Source organism: Sander vitreus, chromosome 24 (genome assembly GCF_031162955.1).
Source record: "Sander vitreus isolate 19-12246 chromosome 24, sanVit1, whole genome shotgun sequence".
Classification (NCBI taxonomy): Eukaryota; Metazoa; Chordata; class Actinopteri; order Perciformes; family Percidae; genus Sander; species Sander vitreus.
Window position 1 is genome coordinate 14,775,257 of NC_135878.1, and position 24,604 is coordinate 14,799,860.

Below are 24,604 nucleotides of genomic sequence, written 5' to 3' on the forward strand. Positions count from 1 at the left end.
TATGAATTGCCCTGAATGTGAAATGGTTTGGTAGAAAGAAGTTTCTTCATATTTTAGTATTTCCAATCGCATCGCTTAATTTTAAACTGTGTTCCTGTGAAACCGCCCCAAAGCTTGAGGAGAGACTGCAGGTCTGCCGGCACCAGTGTTCAATGTCCCTCAGATGAAACAAAAGACTCCAAAAAAAAATGTCATTGTTGCCTTCACAACAGTGACAAGATACATCCGTTTTGCCTGACATCTACAAGAGTAATTAATATGGATGCGTAGAAATGGCACCGGGATGAAAAAAGAGAGATTCCTCGTCTCAACTCGTCTAAACTGCAGTTAGCCGTGCGATCCAAAACCATTCATTCATTTCAGCCCTGTGTGAGCGGGTGGAGAAAAGTTGTCCTCTTTATCTGAAAGCAGTCGAGCGATTAGTTAACTAGTTGGCCAGAGTCGGAGCTTACTTGGCTTGCTTGCCGAGACAGAGAACATGAGGGCAACACAATAACTTGTGTGGAGTAACGTTTGGGCCACATTTGACTTCACAAAAGGTGGAACTAACTTGCTCTCAGACGTCGGACTAAATAAACACCTGTATAGGGATGGGAAATGTTTGACAAGGTTCTAGAGACAGAAAAAAAAATGAAAGTTTACCATTGAGCTGTCCTAGAATAGGGTTAAAATTAGGATTGGGCATCGAGAACTGGAAAATATGGTTTCGATTCCGATCATATGTTTCCAAATTTAACGTGCAAGGTTTGGTTCCCGTAGCGGCTGCCGTACATCCAGGCGCTTGTTGTGTTGCAGCCACGGAGCACACTAAGCGGTGCTCTAAAGTCTGGCTTTATTTTACCTTTAAAAAGCCCGGTGAAACAACATTTACATCGCTACGTTTTGGTTCTTAAGTGATGTATTGAGCCAAAAGTGATCTCCGTGCACACAAAGTGTTTTTAGCTCCAGTAGTAGTTTATTCTAACACGCCCAAACCTCATATCTCATCAACATTCTGGTATACTGGGCATAAACAGGAGGCAGCGTGGAGACTCCAGAATGAGAGGGGGAAACACCAGAGCAGGGGGAATGAGAGGGGGAAACACCAGAGCAGGGGGAATGAGAGGGGGGAACACCAGAGCAGGGGGAATGAGAGGGGGAGACACCAGAGCAGGGGGAATGAGAGGGGGAGACACCAGAGCAGGGGGAATGAGAGGGGGAAACACCAGAGCAGGGGGAATGAGAGGGGGAAACACCAGAGCAGGGGGAATGAGAGGGGGAAACACCAGAGCAGGGGGAATGAGAGGGGGAAACACCAGAGCAGGGGGAAATGTAGCAGAAGATATTCTCTTTTAAACCAAAAAACTTAGCAATGTAAATGTAGCCTGAATCAAAATGTTCCTCTTATCTGTAAAATAAGCATGTGGCCCGTTTCAACTTCACCCCTCAAAGAACCGGAATCAAAAGGAATCAGAATTGTTCAAATCCAAATGATGCCCAACCGTAGTTAAGATGACATATCATCTGGTCCTTAACACAGCGGGAGACGCTGTTATTGAGCATGAGAGCACGGCTAACCCGTTACAAGTAGAGATGAGGCGAGAAAGAGAGTGAGAGAGAGAGAGAGAGGAAGCGAGAGAAGGAGGTACTCCAGTCTGAGACGGGCGAGGATAAGAGGAGGAAGAGGATGTGAGGAGGTGGGGCGTAGCAAAGATTCCTGAGGTGTATCAAAAGAGAGCAGAAACTCTTGATAGTAATTAAAAAAAAAAGAAGCTGTGTGCAATCAAATCAGAAGCAAGTTGGCTCAGCTAAATACAGGTATAATTCCAAATTAGGGCTGGGTACCCCTGCACTTGAAATCTGATAAACCGCCTCCTTAAATAAACATATTGGATGATCTTTTATTGTTAATCTGCTTTTTCCTATTGATGGAATCCGATCACACATAGCTGATCTCACAAAATGAAAAGAAACAAGACGAATATGCTCCGAGAGTTTGACAGCCGTGAAGCGTGTTAATAACCTTGGGATTTCAAATATCAAAAAGGTAGCATTAGTTGGTACCCAGCGCTGATCCAGAGAGATATAAATACTGTATATCCAGATCTCATGGCCAAAAATTAGGCTTGTCAGCGATAGATATTATTACTCCGTTGACACGGCAAACCCAAAAAATTCACTTTATACGACATCTTCATCACGGGAGGGGGGGGGAGGGCATGTCCCCCCCACCTAATTATCAGAAGAAAAATCTCAAAGACAGAGGGAAAACATGAAACTACCAAAAAGGAGAACGTTTTTAATCCAGTCAAAACTAAACGTGAGACTGAGAAAGGGGAGGGAAAAAACCCCCAACACTTGTGTTTTCCGGTGTGTAGGGGCCGTGTGTATCCAGTGGACTACATTATCCATGAGTGTCACGGCTGACAGCGGACTGTTTTTCGGGAGGTCATGGAGAGAGCCGAGGTTGTGAGCTATGGGCGTGAACAGGGAGAGGGAACTAATTTAAACTGTGTCCATCTGAACTGAGGTATACCTGGTTGAAGGAGGTTTATGGTTTTCATCGTCGTAATGCTTGAAAAATGGACCCCCTCCCTCCCCCCCTCCCCCCCTTAAAATAAGCTTGATTACCAAGTTGTCTGGGTCCATAATACACTATGTACAGCAGCATTACACTATAAACATTCAGAAGCCGTTGCTTATTGGCAGAACGATAGTCGTTTTCTTCGGGAAAAAACGCACACGAGAAAAACAGCAAATGTATCGAGAGCCAGGTGCTCGTCTTTTGTTTTTTTTTCTCCTTTTTTTGTTTTTTTTACACTAAAATGCACCGAGAGTCCTGTGAAATTTTCTCTGCCCGATCTTCTCTCTCTGTAGAAGACCGAGCAGAACAAGTCGCCCTCCTATATGTATGTGTGTGTGTGTGTGTGTGTGTGTGTGTGTGTGTGTGTGTGTGTATATAAAAACAATACATGATAAAAGTGTTTGTTGAGTGTTGCCGTCCCAGAATGTCAGCACTGTCACTGGGCAACGTCGCCTGTCGTCATTAATATCCTGAATCGTTTTTTCTTTTTATCGGGATGAGAGAGTTTTCGACTGTTAAAATCCTCTGGGGACACATTTTCACAATGAGGTGGGGTATCAACTGATGTGGTGAGGTGGGCGCAGGGTGTTTCCTGAACGCGAGTAGCGGCCCGCACTTAAAAGAAGAAGAAGATCAAAACGGAAAAGAGAAAAGAAAAGAAAAAAAAAAAAAACACTACGCCAACCAACCAGGGTCGGCTGTTCGTCCCCCCCCCCCCGTGTCGATCCGCGTTTCTGCTGGCTCGAACAGGCCGATCATAAGCTGGACTCCTTGGGCGGGAGGTCCACGTTGGTCACCATGGTGACGACAGTGACGATCTCCTCGGGCCCGATGACGGGGGCTTGGCGCTGCATTTGGCTGATGCGCTCCTCGACGCAGCCGGCGGACAGGCGAGCCTCGGCCTCGTGGTCCCAGCAGTCCTCGATGGTTTCGCAGAGCATGGCCAGACCCTGAGAGAGAGGGAGGGAGAGAGAGAGAGAGAGAGAGAGAGAGAGAGAGAGAGAGAGAGAGAGAGAGAGAGAGAGAGAGAGAGAGAGAGAGAGAGAGAGAGAGAGCATCAACGTTACTTGATGGTGCCTTTTTTGTTTTTTTGGTGCAGGTGAAAAGTTGAGACCGACTCAACTTTTGAGAAACGCAACCCCACGTCTCGCTGCGCTGGCCAATCATGTAACCGGGGATCTGACTTGTCAGTGTTTTGAGGCGGTGTGAGAGTCCCGTACAGGAAACAGGAAACATCACTGCCTCTATCGCTGCCACAAGAAAGTTTTAACACACCAAACACAAGCACTGAACTGTCGGGGAGTTTGTGGAACAGCTGACTGTTGAGCTATGTCTCGCTCCTCTCTTTTCTCTCTCTCTCTCCTGGGAAATAAAGCTGCCTTCAAGTGCGCTCGGAAACATTGAGATCTATAAACAATCTGACTGAAAACAGCAACCACAAAGAACAGGACGTCACACAAATGGGCTGTTTCATTGACACAGAAAAACAGGAAAATAGCATTTAACTCAACAAAAGAGTCTTGTCACTGCTCACCGCATGTTTCTGCCAGCAGTCCCGCAGGATGGGCCGCAGCTTCTTATGCACGACGACGTCCTGCATGTCCTCCAGAGACGGATGCTGACCCACCTCCTCCTCAAACGGGAGCATGTACTCGTCCACTGGGCCTGTTGACACACAACCACGGCTCCAAACTGAAAATCAATCTGGAGTAATGACACGGTGTACTCGGATCCTTTACTTAAGTAAAAATACTCTTATTACGTTAAAGTAACAGTATGTGAGTAAGTGTTAGTCCTGCATTGAAAATGTTACGTAACCCTTGTGTTGTTGTTGTTGTAGTAGTATTTTTCGTTTTGGTGTACTTTTCAACACTTTTGTTGCTTTTCCTCCCGATGTTTTTGTCACTTTTTTTAGACGTTTTTGAATCTTTTGTTGACGTTTTTGTTGATTTTTTTGACAGTTTTTCCACGTTTTCGAAGCTTTTTTTGTTGACATTTTTTGTCACTTTTTTCCAACGTTTTTATAAAAAAAAATTCAAATGCTATAAAATTGAATTAAACACCCAAATTCAATGAAACTAGTGGACTGATCATTTATTTGACTTGAAGAGCGTTGTAAGGAACCATCCACGTTACTTTTTTTTGGACAATTTGGTTGAAAGAAACCCAAATTTCTGATATGGAAAGTTTTTTAAAAAATGGGTCAAATTTGAACCGAGGACAACAGGAGGGTTAAGTAAAAGTACTAATACCGCACTGTTAAAAAATACTCCGTTACAAGTAGAAGTCCTGCAGTGAAAATGTTACTTTAGTAAAAGTATCATCAGGAAAATGTAGTTAAAGTATTAAAACACTGTCAAAAGTGTAAAGGATCCAACCAGTTGTGTGTTTAATGGTCTGATCATCTCAGCTGGACTTGTAGGCCGTTATATTGTTGGCTAGTTTACTTTAGAATAAAACATCAGATTTTATAAACTACATGTGTTTTGTGTGCAGGAATCTTAATGTGTAAAGTAACTAGTAACTAAAGCTGGAACAGATGAATGTAGTGGAGAATAAATAGGCAAGAAATTATAAGTGTATATAAGTGAAATACATTTTATTTAGTAAGATGATTGTTGTAGTAAAGTTAAATAATTGAAAGAGTTTAAAAAAAGAAAAAAACATTATGATAGAGGAAGTTTGTTCATTAAAAAGGTTTTACGGAGAAGGGTGGGATTAAATAAGTGTATACTTCTTCCCACTCCTTTTCGGGTTAGGGTTATGTCAAAAAAAGTGTTTGTTATTATGTATCTATGCGATGACCTGATTTTATGTTTTCTTTTACATGTTTGAAATACATTTTAAAGAAAGAAAGGGGTAAAAAGCACAATATTTCTCTCTGAAATGTAGCGGAGTAGAAGTAGAAAGTTACATTCCACCACTGGTTGTGCACAAATAACACCACACTGGACACAATCAATTGAGTATGGGTGTCAGTAGGGTTTTTTTCTGCTGACACCATCAGTCTTACCGTCGGCAGCGGTGCATCGTGCCGCGAGCTCCCAGAGGACGAGGCCGAAGGCATACATGTCGATACGCAGGAAGGAGTCGCGCTGGAAGTTGATGGCGCCCTCCAGGACTTCAGGAGCCATGTAGCGCCGTGTCCCCACCTGCAGGTTCAAAGGGAAACGGTGTAAAAAAAAAGGTCACGGGGCAGCATTGGAGTATGAACACGGAACAGAGAATCAAGCGAAGGCAGCGAGGAAGAAGAAAAAGTCGTGACATGGCTCGCAGAAGGGCTGAGACGGCGAAAAGCGGTGCTTGTCATCGCGGGGTGTTGTTGCTTAGCTGGCAGATAGGTCAAATGGTGTCATACACAAATATGTGAGCTGATCCCTGTGTGACACAGAACTGGGAGGTTCCACTGCGTTTTAACCACATTATCCTGATATTTTTGTCCAGCATCCAAACCTAAATCAGCAATCACCTACAGATGTTTCAAACATTTTACCAATATTTTATAGACCTTGGAGGCCAGTGCAAGAACTCAACAAATTCCCATTACTAGATTTTCTTTGGCCCACACTGCCACCCGTAGGCGCTGCCAGGTATTTTCACTAATCTATATTGATAATGGTGACTCAGTAACATTCCCCTTGGCTTCGAGAAGCCAGTTTCCAAAAAAAAAGAAAGAAAAAAGGCAGGAAACGTGGTGAAGAGGTGGATGAGAGGTTCATATTGTTCACCTGTCCATGTGTGTCTCCTGCTGATTTCCCTGCTTCGAACTGCAGGGCAAGGCCAAAGTCCGCTATGCAGGCTGTCAGGTTATTCTTCAACAGCACATTCTTGCTCTTAATGTCCCTAAGAGAGAATAAAGAAAACAAGGAAAAATGCCTTCAGTTTAAGGCTAAAGTTACATTGCTACGGTTTGGTAACACGCCCAAACCGCCTATCTCATCAACATCCTCGACTACTGGGCAGGAACAGTATCAGGAAGCAGCATGCGCACAATGTAATGTTGCCATGGTAACGTTTGTAGTCTTAGTCATGAGCGATAAGACCCAATCAGGAGGAGAAACGTTGGCGTCAGTGTCGCCAAAGGTCTCCGTTGAGACCTTTCATTTTTTGATTAATTGCGTTAAATGTCAAATTCAAATATGATTTGTATTCTCAAATGTTGTGTAATGTGAAGTAATGTCTGTGTGTGTATGGTGTGTAATGTGATGTCGTAAATTGTATAGTCACATGACAGATTGTAGGACCCCAGGAAGAATAGCTTGTGTTTCCAAATGTCTCCGGTTTAGGGGCTCGGAAAACGCCAGAGCAGGGGGAATGAGAGGTGGAAACGCCAGAGCAGGGGGAATGAGAGGGGGAAACGCCAGAGCAGGGGGAATGAGAGGGGGAAACGCCAGAGCAGGGGGAATGAGAGGGGGAAACACCAGAGCAGGGGGAATGACAGGGGGAAATGCGCCAGAGCAGGGGAGAGATGAGAGGGGGGATGGAAACGCCAGAGCAGGGGGAATGAGAGGGGGAAACGCCAGAGCAGGGGGAATGAGAGGGGGAAACACCAGAGCAGGGGGAATGAGAGGGGGAAACGTAGCACAAGATATTCCTTTTTAAACAAAACGTAGTGGTGTAAATGTAGCCTAAGAGATCGCTGAGTGTAGAGCTCCTGGAGCCAGTCAAACATTTGGATAAAAGCTATTCTAGATATTTTGACAGCGTACCTGTGGGCGATGGAGGGCTTGTGTCCGTCCTTGTGTCCCGGGATATCCTCGTGGAGGTAGGCCAGGCCGCGGGCCGCTGTCTGACTGATGTGGCAGAGCTCGTTCCACGACACCACGTTGGCCTTCAGGTAGTCTGTCATCGAGCCCTGGGGGGCAGGGAGAGAAAAAGACGGGTTCATCTGGTAATGCGGGCGATGTCGAGAAAGGGAGATTTGACAGTAACACTGAAATAACCACAAGAATAAGAAGTAAAGCTACATAATAGTATAGTGATGGCTGGAGCAGGCAATGTTTCCATGGTAACAGCAATAATCCCTAATGGATGGAGAGCCACTAAAGCTGTGGGTAGTATTGTATTTCACAAGGGACTTTGCAATAAAAGTATTTCTTCACGGCATGCCTGAAAAACAGCTAAAACTGGAACAGGATATGTCAACGTTTTTTGTTTGATTGTACGATTCAATATTTAAATGTCGGGATGAGTAGCACAGAGAGAAAAAATAGGAAATGATTTCTGGGAGATCCATATTTCAATAAAAAGGGTGATAAATAAAATGTACAGTCTACCAAGTGTCCTCTTAAAACCACAGTGAAGTAACTTTGGCAGCCTCTGTCACCGAGCCAGCGTCACTGCACATTTATTGTTCTCGGCGAATAATAAAGCTCTGATAAATGCTGTTCATTTCTCTCCTGGCTGTTGTGTTGTGTGATCCTTGTTCTTTAATCTCCATTTATCAAGGGCAGGTTTGCTGAGCACGCAGGCTCTTTATCAGCAAAGACTTGCTTACATTTCCGCATGGGTTTGTCATGCTATTTTGCATTGCTGAGACATCCGTCATCGCCTGACAGCTGCCACAAAAAATAAATAAAATAAAATCTTTGTATGCATGGATTCGAAGTCAAGCATCTTTAGATAGATAGTGGTCACGTTTGAAGACATGTTAAATATTGCGGTAAAGAAAAATAGAAATGGAATTGAGATTATTAAGATTAAGGATTAGATTAGATTTTAACACTAATGTCAAGCTGCATCTGTTTTCATTCCTTATCCTTTTATACATCTTTGTGCTTACATAATGTATGTCAATATGATACAAGGTCACTTCTGGCGAGACCAAAGACAGATGTAGTTGCAGGAGTGACCACTAGAGGGCAGGCAGCCCCAACAGATGCAGAACAAAAAATTCTATCTGATCACTTCAGCTGTCTTGTTTTTTGAGTGTGTGTGTGTGTGTGTGTGTGTGTGTGTGTGTAATAAGACTTTTTAAAGAATTTACTAAGATTGTGACATCTTTTGTTTTGTTAGAATAGCTGTTTCTGGGGATATCATGAACCCTTGTTCTTAGTACTTTATACATATCTGAACATGAAAATGGGTCAAATCATTGCCAGACCTTCCCACACGGTGCTGTGGAGGAGGGTCTGGCTAGTCCCAACAGCATTCTGGGATGGTTAGACAAACGTGCTCTGGTTTATTGGAATTTCTTTAAACCAATCACAATCGTCTTGATAAGCGCCGCACGGAGCCACGGTGCCTCTGCTAAATAGATTTGGGAACTGGTTTTGGTGGAACGTGGACGTTCAAAAGTAGTTTTAGTCGTGCAACAGAAAACTCAGATTGGACAGATAGTCTAGCTAGCTGTCTGGATTTACCCTGCAGAGATCTGAGGAGCAGTTAACCATAGTCCTCACAAATCCACCAGAGGTTAGAACGCCAACACAAAGAGAGAGGAAGGGGACGGACATCTGGCCGAAAAGAAAGACATACGGCGGAATTTCCGGCGGCACCGGAGCAATCCTGGAAGTGGAACGTCGTGAATATAGAATAAATTTGACCCTAACACAATAAAAGGGTTAATTATTTAAAACAAAGTGACTCATCAGACAATATCCCTTTGAAAGACACCCATTGGCCAGCTATTAATAATTACACATTGTCCAAGATATGAAAAGATTTTGGGTACAGAGAGTTTTGGAAGGGGCCTGCGTCCTTTAAAAGCAAGCTACTGCATGCTACGGATACTGCAAACCTCAACACATAGAGCTGCTTAATTGCACCAAACACTGAGGCATAAATCAGCCGTCAAGGAGACTGAATTGTGCAATCACTGTTCCAGCTGTGTTACACAAGCTAAGCTTCAGTCCAATCTGACGTGGCCAACATTTTGACACCTGCTCTTAAAAAAAAAAACTAAAAAAAAACTGGCAGAAAGGATAAGCTTTTTCGTAGGTTAAAGTTTAAGTTAAATATCCTCCAAAGACTTTGTGTTGCTGATATATTGCTGGGACTATGTCCTTCCTAAACTAAAACTCCTTTGTTATTTCTACTTGGAGAGCTTCATAAAGTCAGAGTGGCACTTGTAGAGCTGAAGCAGGGTTAAGTGGCTCACTTAAGAGTTGTATTGTTGTATAAAAAGCCTCACCGCCACACCCACAACCTTTAATTGTTCAACATTTATTCACGCAGGGAAGGCCTTTTTAAGCACAGTGATTTAAATTCTTGGCCTGGCTGGGAAAAAACTCAAGCAAGCGAAGCGTACAAGATTCGCTCTCTACTTCATCGGTAATGACCCCCTCAAAACACAGAGGCACTTAAAGCCCCCAAATGCTACAAAGACTGTGCTTGCGAGGCTGAGTGAAGCACAACGAGGGCAAGTCCACCTTCTCTGGATAAACCAGGCTTATAAAAAAAGATAAACACGGCATGAAGAATATTGTAATTATGGATTAGCTCCTAAGGCACCGAACACAATCAATACAATGTGGAGGTTTTACGCATGTTCTCCCCTTTTTCCAGTGTTAACCACTTTATGAGATGTCTGATACTGGGGCGCTTTTAGAACTGTGTACAATAAGCATGAGACGATACACTAAGACATATATATATATATATATATATATATATATATATATATATATATATATATATATATATATATATAAAACCGTGTTTTCATATACACAAACAAACCTGGTTAGTGGAAGAAATCAGGCAGGAAATCAAATTGAAAACGTGTTTACATGCGCTGTAGTAAACTGGAAAACACGCATTCACAGCTTGTCAGTAATCAGGTTCCTCCAGTGGCATATTTGTGAAGCAAGGCGGGTCTGTGTTTACTTGTCTGAATTGAGTACTTATTTTATTCGTTTTAGTCTTAGATTCAGTTACACACTAGATTGAATTATTTTGGATGCAAGGATGCTCCACTAACAGCTTTCCTTTCATCCTTTCACCCCTCTGCATTGCTGCCATGGCAACACTTTGCCCGTCCAACGTCTCTAATGTCAGTTGCAGGAAGTGTTGAGTTAAATCTAGCTTAGCTTAGCTTGGGTTGTCAGGTTTGAACTAAGCTTGTGGGGGGACTAAGTAGACCTTTGCGGGGACTAAGTAGACTTTTCAGATAGTTCAGTGCTTGTGTATCGTTTTTTTTTTTTTACCCTCTTGTGGCAGCAATAGAGGCAGGGATTCTCACACCGCCTCAAACCATAGCTCAAAACACATCGCCAAGTCTGATCCCCGGTTACATGATTGGCCACCGCAGCGTGACGTGGGGTTGAGTTTCTCAAAAGTTGAGTCGGCCTCAACTTTTTGCCGCAGGCCGGATGCGTTTCTTTGAGTGTCCCCCCTGCGGAAAACCCCACTGCACCCCAGTCGCACACTAACCCCATTCAAAATTAATGGAAAGACCTGTGTTTTTGCCTAAATTAATCTTGTTAATATATCGACAACGTTCCACTTCCAGGATTGCTCCGTTGCCTGCCGGAAATTCCGCCAGATGTCCCTCATTTTTGGCCGGATGTCCGTTACCTTCCTCTCTCTTTGTTGGCGTTCTAACCTCCGGTGGATTTATGAGGACTATGGTTAAATCCATAGCCTGGTTGACACCAGACCCTTCTCAGTTGTACCTGAGAGTAGGTCTGGGAAAGGTTCATTGACAGTTCATTTCCAAAGGGGCGTCACCAACGGACGCCGCTCAAATGCCTCAAGGGTGCATTGGATAGTCCAACCAACCAGACCAACGATCCGGGCGACGCTGCGCTTCGGTAGCCGTCATGTTGAATGTAAACAAAAAGCTGCTCGCTATCGCTGCGTTATCGTCGTCACGTAAAGCCCGCCTTAGCGGTTGTGATTGGTGTAAAGCCCGCCTTAGCGGTTGTGATTGGTGCCTCGATTTTGGGGACATTGGAAATGGGTTTGAATGGGCTCTTTGCCAGACTGACTTACAGAGCAAATCTCAAATTTGCCGGAAGTTCGTCAGGGTTTACCCAGGCTATTAAATCCAGGCAGCTAGCTAGACTATCTGTCCAATCTGAGTTTTCTGTTGCACGACTAAAACTACTTTTAAAACGTACCAATGTTCCACCAAAACAAGTTCCTTCCTGAGGCTATTTAGCAGAGGCACCGTGGCTCCGTCCGGCACTTAGCGCCGCCCAAGACGATTGTGATTGGTTTAAAGAAATGCCAAAAAACGAGAGCACGTTTTTCTCCCATCCTGGAATGCTGTGGGGATGAGCCAGACCCTCCTCTGCAGCGCTGTGGAGGAAGGTCTGGCAATGCAAGACTAAATTAGAAAAGACAAACCATTTACTGCTATTAAACTGGATCACAAAATTCAAAACAGCAATTAGTTTCCTGCATTGCGTACACCACTTCTTCTTCTGTGCTTGTTAAAAGACTCAAAACTAACAACAAAACAAAAACAAATGACTCAATAAATAAGGGAATACTTTTTTCGGTTTGCGGGCGGTATAGCTTTATCGCAGACAACATACCTTGTCGTGGTAGGCGGTGATGAGCCACAGCTCCAGGTCCAGGTTGTTGTTCCTCTTCTCCGCGCCGATAAAGTGGAGGATGTTGTCATGCTTCATGCCGCTCACGGTGAAGATCTCGTACTCGTTCTGCCAAGACAGCTTGTCCTAGACGAGAGGCAGAGAGACAGATGTTATTTCTGTCATCAAGCCACCTAATTAACAAACAAATCAAATATAGCTTGTAGAAGGTGGTGACCAGTAGTGTTAGAAATCATAAGATTAGAAAGTTTGAAATAACGAAAAAAAAAGCCCTGCACCGCTACTACTATTAGTTCTAGTCATAGTTCTATTATCTTTATTGCTATCATTATTATGAATCATATTTCTCTACATCTGTATATCTGTATCTAATGTTGTAGTTGAGTCCCCAACGGTCGAGTCTGAGTCCAAGTCACCAAAGAAGAGTCAGAGTCGAGTCACGAGTCCAGAGACTAGCGACTCATGTCGGACTTGAGTCAAGAGTCCATTGCTTGAGTACTCCGTCGCTGTCCAAGTGTCAGGGGTCTGTCCGAGGTTTCGGTCTGTTTAAAGGAAGTTTTTCCTCGCCACTGTCGCACCAAATGCTTGCTCTCGTGGGAAATTGTTGGGTCTCTGTACATGACAGAGCTGTAAAGTGTCCTGAGATAACGCCTGTTGTGATTTGACACTATAAATACATTTGTATGGAATTATTTATCTTTGACGTTGCAATGCCTCAGTGACTTTTACATTCTTTATAAAAATCTACTAGCTTTGGTTATGTCTTTGTCATCTACACACGGCAGCGTCCAGTGGGATACCTGAATGGGGAAGATCTTGACGGCCACAAAGTCATTCAGCAGCTGGGCCTTCCACACACACCCAAAGCGCCCCCTGGCTTTCACCTCGATCAGCTGCAGCGGTTTGTGTCCCAAAATGGGGGACGGGGGTGAGGGCCCGGGATCCTGTAGAGAGAGAGAGCAGGGAAAAAAAGACAAGAGGAATGTGTTATTCTTGATTCTTTTTTTTTTTTTTTTTTGTAGGGTATTAAAATAGCATTGGCTTACACTGAAGGTGACCGGGCTTTTGGCTCAGCAACAACGTGCCTGAGGAGCTTAGGCCATCATCTTCACATCTTAAATCACATCGCACAACTTACATTTATAGATTCGCTTTTATGTGACAATGCTCTCCTATAGTTTTTCTGCCAACATACAGTTTTTTTTAGCAGCTTTTTTATATATTTTTTTACGTTGTGGTGCCTCATTGCTTTAATTATCTTATGGGTTTGTCGTTTGCTTGATTTGAATTGATTTAGATTGTTAAAACCTGTTGGAAAGTCTGTTTTTAGGAAGTGCTGCATGTTTGAGTTCAACATTATTATTACTGTGAAGTTTTTTTGGCAGCACAGACACAGCATACCAAGCAGGGTTTTGGATTAATTCTTTTTAAATTCATTTAAACCGCCTCAGGGCTGCATTTGCTTGAGTTTACCGAAATGGGATTGTAACTGGAGGGTTGCCAGTTTGAATCCAATGAGTCGCTGAGGAAAAGTGGGTGGGGGGGATCTGAACACTACGACTACCACAGAGCAAGGCACATAAAGATCAGACTGAATATGAAGCAATTAAATGGTTAAATAACATTCGCCAGGTCGAAACCCGGCAGGTCAAACCTCATGCGTGTGTTCATGCTAATCCCGTATAAACAAAAGTGAGAGCAAGGAAGCCAAGTGTTCCAAATCTAAAGTAGGTTAAACACAGCTGGTGATTGGGATTAAGCTGATCACTTTCACATGTGACTTCACAGAGAAGGACAGAGGGCAAGCAAGGATAGAAAGAGAAAGAGAGAGAGAAAGAAAGAGAGAGAGAGAGAGAGAGAGAGAGAGAGAGAGAGAGAGAGAGAGAGAGAGAGAGAGAGAGAGAGAGAGAGAGAGAGAGAGAGAGAGAGAGAGAGAGAGAGAGGGGAAGGTTAAAAAGAAGCATGCAGTGACGGAGTCACATTTCCAAAGGATAAAAGATAGAGGAGAAAGACTTGCACATGACTGATGGCCTTCGATGAAACCCGATATGCTACTGTAAAATCTCGACTTCACTTCCATGCCTCTGTATCGCTGTTGTCAGTTAAAAGAAAAAAAAGAATTCCCCCTGCAAAACCACCAATGTTCATGTTTTTACTTGAACTGAAGGCTTACAAGGCGCTTGATAAGCTGAAGCAAGTTTCAAGACCCTGAGGCCCACAGGATCCACTCAAACACTGTGATAATATATCAAAAGAACTTGTCAATCCCAGCCTGTTTTCCCCAAAACTGTCCCCCTTTTGGGGTTACAAAGTTGGCTACCGATACGAGCCACAGACAAGATTTGATACACGGAAACAACACTCACATCAGCGAGTTCTCTTTGGTTGTGAGAGGAATAAAAAAAAAAAAAAAAAAAGGTACATTTCAATACACACAGGTTCACTCTGCTTAATTTGCTGTGGAGGTTCTGGCAACCAACAAACACAGGTGATATCCAAGTAGTTTTTTTAACCGCCTGTCCTGACAAGATTATTGTGGCAGAAGTGAACTGCACATCAGTTAGTCACATTCATGGGTTTGATTTTTTTATCCATTTGAAATTGTACACCTGGCAATGAACTTTGTGGCCTTTAGTTCACACAAAAAGAAAGTACTACTGTTTGACTGAAAAGAGAAAAGTGTCTGAAATGCAGGGACATTGTGCCATGTTACATTAGTGTCAGTGTCAGATTGTCCACTTTAATACGTTCTTATTCATGCCTGCTGGAACAACCGTGTTGCTGTCCAGGATGAGAAAAGGATTTTAAAGTAAAAACATGGGGAATATAAAACCAAATGAACATTGTTTGGGATTTATTTCTCGATAGGTGCCATAGGTTATGAAAAAAAAATCATTAAAAGGCCAGACTTGCAAGGAAATAATGGTTTCTGTAGTCAGTTCACCACAATGTTTTGCATAAATAATGCTGTTCAAATGCTTCTCAATAGGAATTTAAACTGTCGTGAAATGAAATCAATAGGTGACAAATGGACCAAACATTAGGCACAGACTAGTCTGGATCGACGACAATTCATCTAGCGGACAATAGCCGGAACCTGCGTCGGCGCCGGATCTTCTGCAGGATGTCCGTCGCCTTGCAAAACTCTGCTGGTTTCGGGACACATCAACAAACGCAAAAAATGACAAGTTTTGAAGAAAATTTTGGATGGTGCAACAAGGCAGACCTGCTCGGTTCTTTAGGGGAATGATTGTAAAGACTTACAAAGAATATGTTTAGGGCATTTCCTCTCTAACTGGGACGTTTTGGGACTGATTGGTGAGATTGCTGTGGACGAAGTACACACGGAGATACACTAGTAAGAGCCAATGAGGTTTAACCATGTATCAGCTCATTTGAATAGCTCACGTTACTGTGTTGTGTCAACAGTTAACTTCATTTAATATTGGATGCAGCGTTTTCTTTTGCGGGGTACAAATGTTCCACCAAAACAAGTTCCTTCCTGAGGTATTTTGCAGAGCCACCGTCGCTGCGTCTGCAGCTTAGCGCCGGCCAAGACCGTTGTGATCGGTTTAAAGAAATGTCAACAACCCACGCCGTGTTTTTCTCCTATCCTGAAGTGTTATGTGTGGAGGGGCCAGACCCTCCTCCGCAGTGCTGTGGAGAATAGAGCTGGCAAGCGAGACTAGGCACAGACAAATGAAGCTCAAGTTTTGTGGACTGCTCTGATGATACAATTTGTTTATGTTAAATAATCATGCACTCTATTGCAACTCATTTGCATAATATTAGTTATATTCGAGAGACACGAGCATGGCTGTAGACTCGGAGTCTTGGTAATATCTAATACCTCATTTATATAGTATTATTTGCTCCTAAAATGACAAAACTGCTCCCCAGTGATGAAGTCTAACCTGTTATTTTGTATTAGTACACATCACTCTAGCAGCCGGTGCAGATGAACAAGAAGCTTTGTAAGAATAAAAGGAAAAACTTTTTTTGTGGTAGAAACATGAAGCAGGGTGTCTGCGCCTTCAATAGCTGCCTGGCAGTGCGAGGGGGAATAGAGGATTCGAGTGGGAACTGCCGTGTTTACTTAAAGCCTTTTCCCTTTCACAGAGAGCTGCGAGGCAGACCTGCTGTCTCTACGCACTGTTTTCACACTGAACGCCAGCCAAATGACGGGGAAAATTACCCACGACGGGGCTGAGGTTGGATTACTGAGCGGCCCAAATGGCCTCAAATTGGCACCTTGGTAAAAACATGTTGAAGAACACATTGTACTAACTAAAATAATGAATCTATAGTTTCACAGAAATGTTTCTTTACATCTGGTTTAAACGCGGTGTTGTATATATGAGAATGTACTGTTATGATATCGGTCTGAGGTCTTTTTTAGATTTTAATATGGGTCGGAACTGATATGACATTGAGACACATGAGGGGGCGTATTTGTGTGATGCTGATTTGGCCCAGCCAATGGCAGGTGGGAGGGAGGAGATTGATTCAGGAGATTGTTTCCAAAAGGAGGAAGACGGAAAGCACACGTTGGAGACAAACATTTTGGAAGAATTGAAAAGTTTTTTTCAATCAAACTTTTGTAAGTACACCTTTTAAAACCTGAACTAGAACACGGAGAGCGGGCTCGCAGTGAAGTCAACGAGAGACGCTGGGAAGCCGACTCAGAGTGGAGAGAGTCCCGACGCCCCCCCCCCCCGATTGAGGAGAGACCGACGCCAGCAGGCCCAGCTGGGGTAGGCTGGGTGAGTCAGTTTAACACAGCCCAAAGCCCTCTAGCTGTAGGAAAGACATGCACTCATCCAGGCCAGTTTAGGCTTACTCTTACGTTAAATGAGTCACGCAGGGAAAAGGACACAATACCATTGCCCCCATGAGGAATTCTAAGTAATGACAACAAAATTGTCGGCGCATCCACATGATACAAGCCCTCGGTGATCTAGCACCACCCCCACCCCTCCTCCACGCAGTTTCTAGTAGCCAAAAAGGACACAGAGACAAATTTTGAATTGAAGGCATTTGTTCAATAAAAGATCAGTGCTTTAACTTGTAAAAAAGTGTAAGTAGGTCCAACAATAAGTATCTTTGCTTACATTCTAGCCTTTTCTCTTGGTCTCTCTCCCGTCCTGATTGAGTTTTATGTCTCTTACCTGACCCATTTAAAAGTCCCCAATATAAGAAATAATAAAATCCAGGGAAGGTGAGATGACAATTTGCACATTTCAGGCCTTTATCCAACACTTTTTTATTCCCCAATTGGCTTTAAGTGTGACAGTCAAACGTGCTTAAATTACCTGATTACCAACACTACGAGCAAGAAATGCAAACGAGCGCGCCAACATTGAGAAACTGTGATCCGACAACAGATATAAGGAGAATGTTTGTGTCCCAAGAGCAATTAAATATGACAGGAAAGTGTGAGGGGAAGAATGAACCAGAATGGTTTACCTGCTGTGAATGGGGAAACTTGTCAGTGAAAATGGGGCAACACTTGTTATTGAAGGACTCCCCTTTGTGCCATTACTGTTCCATGTGCAGAAACGTGACCAAAACCTAAATTTAGAACATTTATTGAGCTTGCAGTCTGAAGCGATTATTATTCTGATCATGCTGTGGATAAATTAGGGTATTATCCAAGGACTCGGTCTTGTCCGCCAATACAAGCAACGCTCAGTGTTGTGAAGCAATTTATTAATTTGTCTGCATCTCCATACAAATGACTCTATATTTGTTGTGCTTTGTAATTAAAGCCTTTCCAATGCTGATCATGATTTGGATGAGAAAAAAAAAAAGATCATTCAAGGAGTTGTTTTATAATGCAAGACATAGATCTGTCTGCAGAAACGTAACAGAGAAAAATTCCAGAGCATCTATTGTACTGTGGAGAAGCGATTATGCTTCGGTTTTAGTAAGTTGCAGAAGTGTCACATCGACAAATCCCAGCCTTAAAATGTACCAAGACAAGGTTCTGTGTTTAATGTCCTTTAGTGATTAACGTCATTCTACATCTGGTGGGTGTGGTTAAGAAATCAGTAATGGCTGCACCGTCTTATCTTTTTCCTGTTCCGTCTCAACTGCGTTGTGGCACAATGAGAGTCATCGCTATGTCTGCACAAATGTCACTAGGACAAATTCCTGTGCTTGGTCCTATTGTGCTTGGTAAAATATGTGGCACTGACTTTGGACATGATGTGCATGAAGAAAATGATCACAAAGGCCTCTGTCGGGCTTGACATACCAGTTTTGTTCAACGACTTGTTGTTGTTGTCATGTTGTCTACAAATATAAGACTAAGGCGAATTCATGCACCGGTACTCTGCCGGGCAACAGAGGCGACAGACTTTGACCCATGATTTTGATCCTCAATACCAGCAGTGATTCATGTTTAAGGACGGGGGCCGAATTCCATAATTGCCTCCAAAGTTTTGAGTATCAAAAAAGTGCCTCGTCATTCAATACCCTATTTCAATCCCTAAGGAGTAAATCTTATCAGCGTCAGTGGGTCAATCAGCACGCAGCGTGCTTCTATCAAGATCTAATAATGTCTGTGATTGGCTGTCTAACGTTACACGTCGTAGAGACACGCAGGAAGAACTCTACGTTAGACATGGACGGGGCTCACGTAGTAGGAGCTGAAACATAAATATAAAGATTTGTTTGTTTTGTAAAATTGGTATAGAAAAAAAGTATCGTTTAGGAACCGGTGTCGAAGTCACGGTATTGGTATCGAAAATGTTTGACTGATACCCAGCCCTATTTATGTTACAATACAAGTCATCAACACGTTGACACCTTCCTCATGGAAATTAGGTTGAAAAGCAAGCATCTTTCTTTGTGTCTGCATTGTTTTCTGGAAACTCTTTGTCTAGTCTTCCGGGCTTTAGCCTGACGAGGACCGACCAGGACTAGCCTCCCTCAGGAATCACCGGATCCCTTGTCCGATCACAGGGCACCGTGGCCTCAAACGGGGGCGCATTACACTTAGTCAGCAGACCACAGGAAACAGGAAAACAGAATCTGCTGCTTCATGCCGTTCTTCCAAACCCTCAACCATCTCCCATGGCCTAATCGGGTTACACATTCATCTATTACATCAGAACGGGTCCTTTAGACCTGGTTTGTTTTTGTCTTCGGTTTAGGTACAGCTACGTATACATAGACATAACAGAATTTAAATGCTATGTTTGATTTTTAGACATAATGGGCAGCTATACTGGGCTTAAGCCTCCAAAACTCATATCTTAAGGTCACATCTTGTTGCTGATGATATGACCATAAAACTTGAGGTTTATATCAAACGACAAAAGTTGTTGACATGACCTTTAAAAAGAGCTAACCTGGAAGGCTGGACTGACAATAAGCCACGGTCTAAAAGAGTGGTTTTATTCAGTGAGCTAGAATTTACTGTTATGTCTGCAGCCATACTTCTACTCCAGTTTGATAAAAATTGAGCTAAAGTACATTTGAAAAGGCTTATGCTCCCCCTCGTACTTAAGTAATTTACACTCTCTGACTTGAAAAATGTTCGAGGTAAGTGGTAATTCTCCTACTTATGCAAAATGTAGCCGCACTCCTCCTCACTCTGCATATAAGATGGAAGAGCACGCTGCCGTTTCAGTTTCAAACGCTCCGTCTCTCTGCTTGAGAGACATTGTGAGCCATAGGTCTAGCCGATACCATTCTGGAAAACTGGGTCACATCAGACACAATACGTTACACAAACATCACAGGTGGACATTCATATTTTAAAAAAGAAAAAAGAAAATGGGGGCTGCATTCGGAGCCATGTTGGCCACTTTCCACCATGCACAATATATTTTTCAGCAGGGAACACAAAAGACATCCATCCATGCAATAAACCCAGGCAGAAATAAAAATTAAAAAAAAACAACAACAGACAGAAATGTGCTATGAACCGAGTAAACAAGTCGCTGTCCAAAAAAGCAAAGAAAAGAACAAAATGGTGGTCTGGGATTGAGGTGGAGAATTCATACCAAGCTCTGAAGCTAAAAAAGAGAGGAGAAAACTAACAGTGTTTCAACTTCAATTGAACTGCTCTTACCTCCACCATAATGTGAAAGGCGTGCTTGTTGAAAAGGAACATAAGAAGCAAACAGAGAAATTATTTTCTATCAGTTAGTAGATGAAATAGAGGCAGATAAAAAGGTAGGAGATGACGGATGGTCCTTGAACAGCCATTTGTTCTCCTTTGCGCTCCAGACCGGGGCTTCGAAAGGTTTGGTTTGGGACACAAGGAGGCAGCAACAGGGGGCAACAGGTCGGTGGTGTTTGTAATCGCACATGGATCATAGAAGGTGTTAATAAGCATGGCACCAAAGGCAAGATTGCATATTTTAGGAACTTAAATGATGCTCTTAACCCTTGTGTTGTCTCGTTTTTTGTAAACTTCTTTTGTCGCTTTTTTTAAAAACTTTTTTGTCACTTTTGTCAACGCTTTTCTTATTCATGGTCAATACACCTAATTTATATGACTTTATGCCAAATTTTGGAGTTAAATAAAGCTGAAGTTATGAATTATTTTTGACTAATAGTTGAGATCAAAGGATGTTGAGTGGATCAAAGACTGGGACATGTCGAAGTTTAGTCAGGAGACTGCTTTACAACCAAAATTGAATAAAAACACCAAAAATGTAAAGTTCTATGAAAGTAATAATTTATTTTACCTGAGAAGCTCCATGCATCCACGTTATTTTCGGGCCATTTGGTTGAAAGAAACCCATATTTCAGACAACACGAGGGTTAAGCAAAACGAATGAAAGTGGACAGAACAATGTCTAAAAGGAACAAACAAATGTTCCTGGATCCCAGTGAAACCAAACAAACATAAATGCACATAAACAGCACCCTGATGAAAAAGACATTTGTCCTAATAAAATATTCTAAAATTGGCAATACAAAAAAATTGTAATCAGGAAATATCTGATCAAAGATCTTTTTTTTAAAGTTTGATACAGAGCCAAATGGAAGACAAATACATGTTGGGTGAAGAAAGCAAATTAAAAGTCCCTGGCTGAGGAGATTTCAAGGATAACCCTGACTTGGAGTATTGTAATTGATATGAAATGTAAGGATGCAGAAAATTAGATGGATATTTGTATTACTGTGTGACGGCCCTGAGCCTGTTGTCGTGCATGTATACTGAGGTCTGTCTTGTGAACTTGCAGGTTTGTCCTCCCAGGTCATTTAACCCCGCCTACCCCGAGACCAGGGTGCAGCATTCCCTTGACCGAGCACCATCCCGATTTCATTCGGTTTAGTCATTTCCTTTGTTAGCTACTGACAACATGCACCACACGTTGTTCTCTGCATCCATACATCTCTCATTCCCTCTTTTGTTGTGGCCTGTGAGCCGGTTGTAACATACTGCAATACATATGGAAATGTATATTTTTGTCACTTAGGAAACTTAGGAAATATTTAGGAAAATATTTTTGATGCACCAAGTTAAAACCGGGGAGTCAAAAGGCATGTTTTTTTTAAAGATTATTTTTGGGCATTTTAGGCTTTTATTTTGACAGGACAGCTGAAGACATGAAAGGGGAGAGAGAAGGGGGAACGTCATGCAGCAAAGTGCCGCAGGTCAGAGTCGAGAAGTAAGCCTCTACATATGGGCGCATGCTCTACCAACTGAGCTACCCGGGCGACCCCAAAAGGCATGGGTTTTGGGGGGCTTTTCAGGATATTTGGCACTCACTGGCCCATTAGGAATTCTTTTGGGAAAGCTGCAAACAGACAAACAAGACGCAAGTAGCTCCATAATAAAGCAATTGATGACATTTTTTGGTCAGAATCGATCTGGGAGATGGATAGCAATAAGAAAGTAGGGTCCAGGTCGGAAAACAATGGCCATGCTTGTATGTTTAAGTGCTCCGGGCCTTTTCCGTGTGAAAGCTGTGGGTCTGTGTACTCAGACAGAATCAATTCCAGTTTGCCTCCACTTCGCACTGTGGTGTGAATAATGGAGGCTTGTTGGCAAATACAGAGTCCATGATGGACCACTGTCATAACGACATAATGACAGTGTGCAATTAAGTTACTTTGCCGCCACATCATTTTCGGCATTTCACACTGGATTTAATCTTTTTAAGGGCTGCAGAGCAGCGGGGGAAGAAGCATTCAGATCCTTTACTTCAGTAAAAGTACTTACACCACATAATAAAAATACTCTGTTACAAGTAAAAGTCCTGCACTGAAAATGTTACTTTGAGTATAAGTCTGTAAGTATTATCAGGAAAATGTAGTTAAAGTATTAAAACATTGTAGAAAGTGTAAAGGATCAACCAGTTGTGTGTTTAATGGTCTGATCATCTCAGCTGGACTTGTAGGTCGTTATATTGTTGGCTAGTTTACTTTAGAATCAAACATCAGATTTTATAAACTACATGTGTTTTGCTGGAGCTACTACCCCCGCGACCCGACCCCGGATAAGCGGACGAAGATGGATGGATGGACATGTGTTTTGTGTGCAGAAATCTTAAGGTGTAAAGTAACTAGTAACTAAAGCAGTAGAAGGTGAATGTAGTGGAGTAAAAAGTACAATATTTCTCTCTGAAATGTAGCGGAGTAGAAGTAGAAAGTGGCATGAAAAGAAAAGACTCAAGTAAAGTACAAGTACCTCAACATTTGGACTTAACTACTGTAGTCTATAAAGTGTGTGTGCAAGAAAATGCACTTTGGATGTGACCAACCCGCCTTCTTCTTTGTGAACTCCCCCCAGCCTGTCCCAACGTAAAGCTGACAACTGTGTGTTGAAAGTGCAGCTCTTTTCACCAGGTTTGTTTTCTTTCTTTCTTCAGTGCCTTAGCGTTACAAAAATTAGAGAGCAGAGCCGTGATAATCAATCCATTAATGATCATTAAGCGGGAACTATTACTTTTGCATCATTAAGATGCATGTTTCATTACCCTGCAAAGAAAATAATGGCAGCAGCTTCATGTGCTTTTCTTTTCCTTTGACTGACTAGGAACTCCTTCGCTGCGGAGAAAAACAAAGACATTTTTGGGGGCGATACTTTGATTTAAATGTCAACAACATAAGTAGATCTTTTAGCTTTTATTGCTAATTTCCGCTGGATCATAAACATGTAAAAACTTTAAGTTTCAGTGCCATAGTATCTTGAAAAAAAAACCCAAATCAAAATAGAAGCCGAGGCAGAAATCAGCATTATATACAGTGTATGTTACATCTTTGTCTCTGATCAGACTGCAGCTGCTTGTTTATGACATAATCACATTCCAACTCCTTTCAATTAGAGATTTAGATTAAATGTGCGTTGTGTGATGCAGAGCTCTGCCAGTTTTTAAAAGACGCAGCGTTGTAGTTGGCACATGGATGTTAGGGAACAGGCAAAAGATTGTCTATTACTACCAACACCTATGATGAACAACTGTAATGACTTCCCATACACACAGAGCGCTTTAAAATCAAACTAGCGCAACCCTGCGATCGATACGAGATGATATCACATGCCCATTTAACACGGTTACATTAATAGCAACTCAAAAGAGTAAAAAGTGATTTGTAAGTTTTATAACGGAGCTCTTCCGAGCATTTAAAGGAAAAACCATCTATTCTTTTTAATGAAAAGACTAAATATGAAGCGGGAATCTAAGATAAAGGGGACACAGACGATACGTATCGATATTTTCACTTTGCATCGAGAATATTGGATCTTTGACTCGCTAGACTGATGTATCGTTACACCCCTAGTTGTGGTGTGATTTTTACTCTTAGCAGTGCAAGAATCGCAATCGCAAAAAACACACTCTTCAACAACAACCCCCCAAAAAAGAAGAAGATAGAAATAAATCCCTCCACATGTCCCCATCAATCTCTCTCCTGTCGGTGGCTTTCCCCATCTTCTGTATTGAAAAATAAATGGTTACTCAATTACCAAACAAGCTACGGACGCCCAGAACTTGTCTGCGTTTGTTTTAGCCTCCTTCAAGTGGCGGGGCGGGCGGGGTTTACTGCATCACTACCTTCTAGAAAAGCATACGAGCTGACTTTTAAAACCCATTCTTGTATGAGTGACCTCCTTTTTCCATCTCCTGTCCTTGTACGCCTACTCACTCATGCATTACATACTTCACACAGACACGCATGATTATACACATCCTGCATGACTTCATTGTTCAATCCTGACTAGTTCATTTCATTTTCTTCCCCTTGTGATTTTATGAATATTTAAGCTGTTAGTTTCTCCTCCCCCCACCCCATTAGTCATCTGATCCGCTCTTCTTTGGTCATGATCTCGTTTTGTTTTATGCTGTTTATTTATTCATTTCTCTGTTTCCAGGTAAGATGTTTCATAAGCCTCTTAGCGGTGTTGTTTTCCAACACACATTAGCATTTGTCTCCTGTTTGTCTTGTGTCACTGTCTTTTTATCCCTTTCCCTGCAATGCTTTAGCACTGTGCAAATACAATACCTAAGTTGAAAGAATTGCATGTCTCTCCTCTCTCTCTCTCTCCCTCCCCCGCACTAACCCACCCTCCCACCAC

General features: G+C 42.5%; 1 protein-coding gene across 1 annotated transcript in view; it reads right to left on the reverse strand.

Moving 5' to 3' along the window:
- Window positions 1-2,295: 2,295 nt before the first annotated feature.
- The window catches only part of acvr2ab (activin A receptor type 2Ab), a 53,039-nt gene continuing 30,730 nt past the window's right edge, over window positions 2,296-24,604 (reverse strand). The window contains exons 5-11 of the mRNA XM_078243488.1: window positions 12,864-13,007; window positions 12,046-12,189; window positions 7,273-7,418; window positions 6,292-6,406; window positions 5,577-5,715; window positions 4,098-4,228; window positions 2,296-3,513 (exon numbers count right to left, since the gene is read on the reverse strand). Coding sequence (XP_078099614.1) covers window positions 3,319-3,513; window positions 4,098-4,228; window positions 5,577-5,715; window positions 6,292-6,406; window positions 7,273-7,418; window positions 12,046-12,189; window positions 12,864-13,007 — 1,014 coding nt within the window. The 3' untranslated portion in view covers window positions 2,296-3,318. The remainder of the gene's footprint in view (window positions 3,514-4,097; window positions 4,229-5,576; window positions 5,716-6,291; window positions 6,407-7,272; window positions 7,419-12,045; window positions 12,190-12,863; window positions 13,008-24,604) is intronic.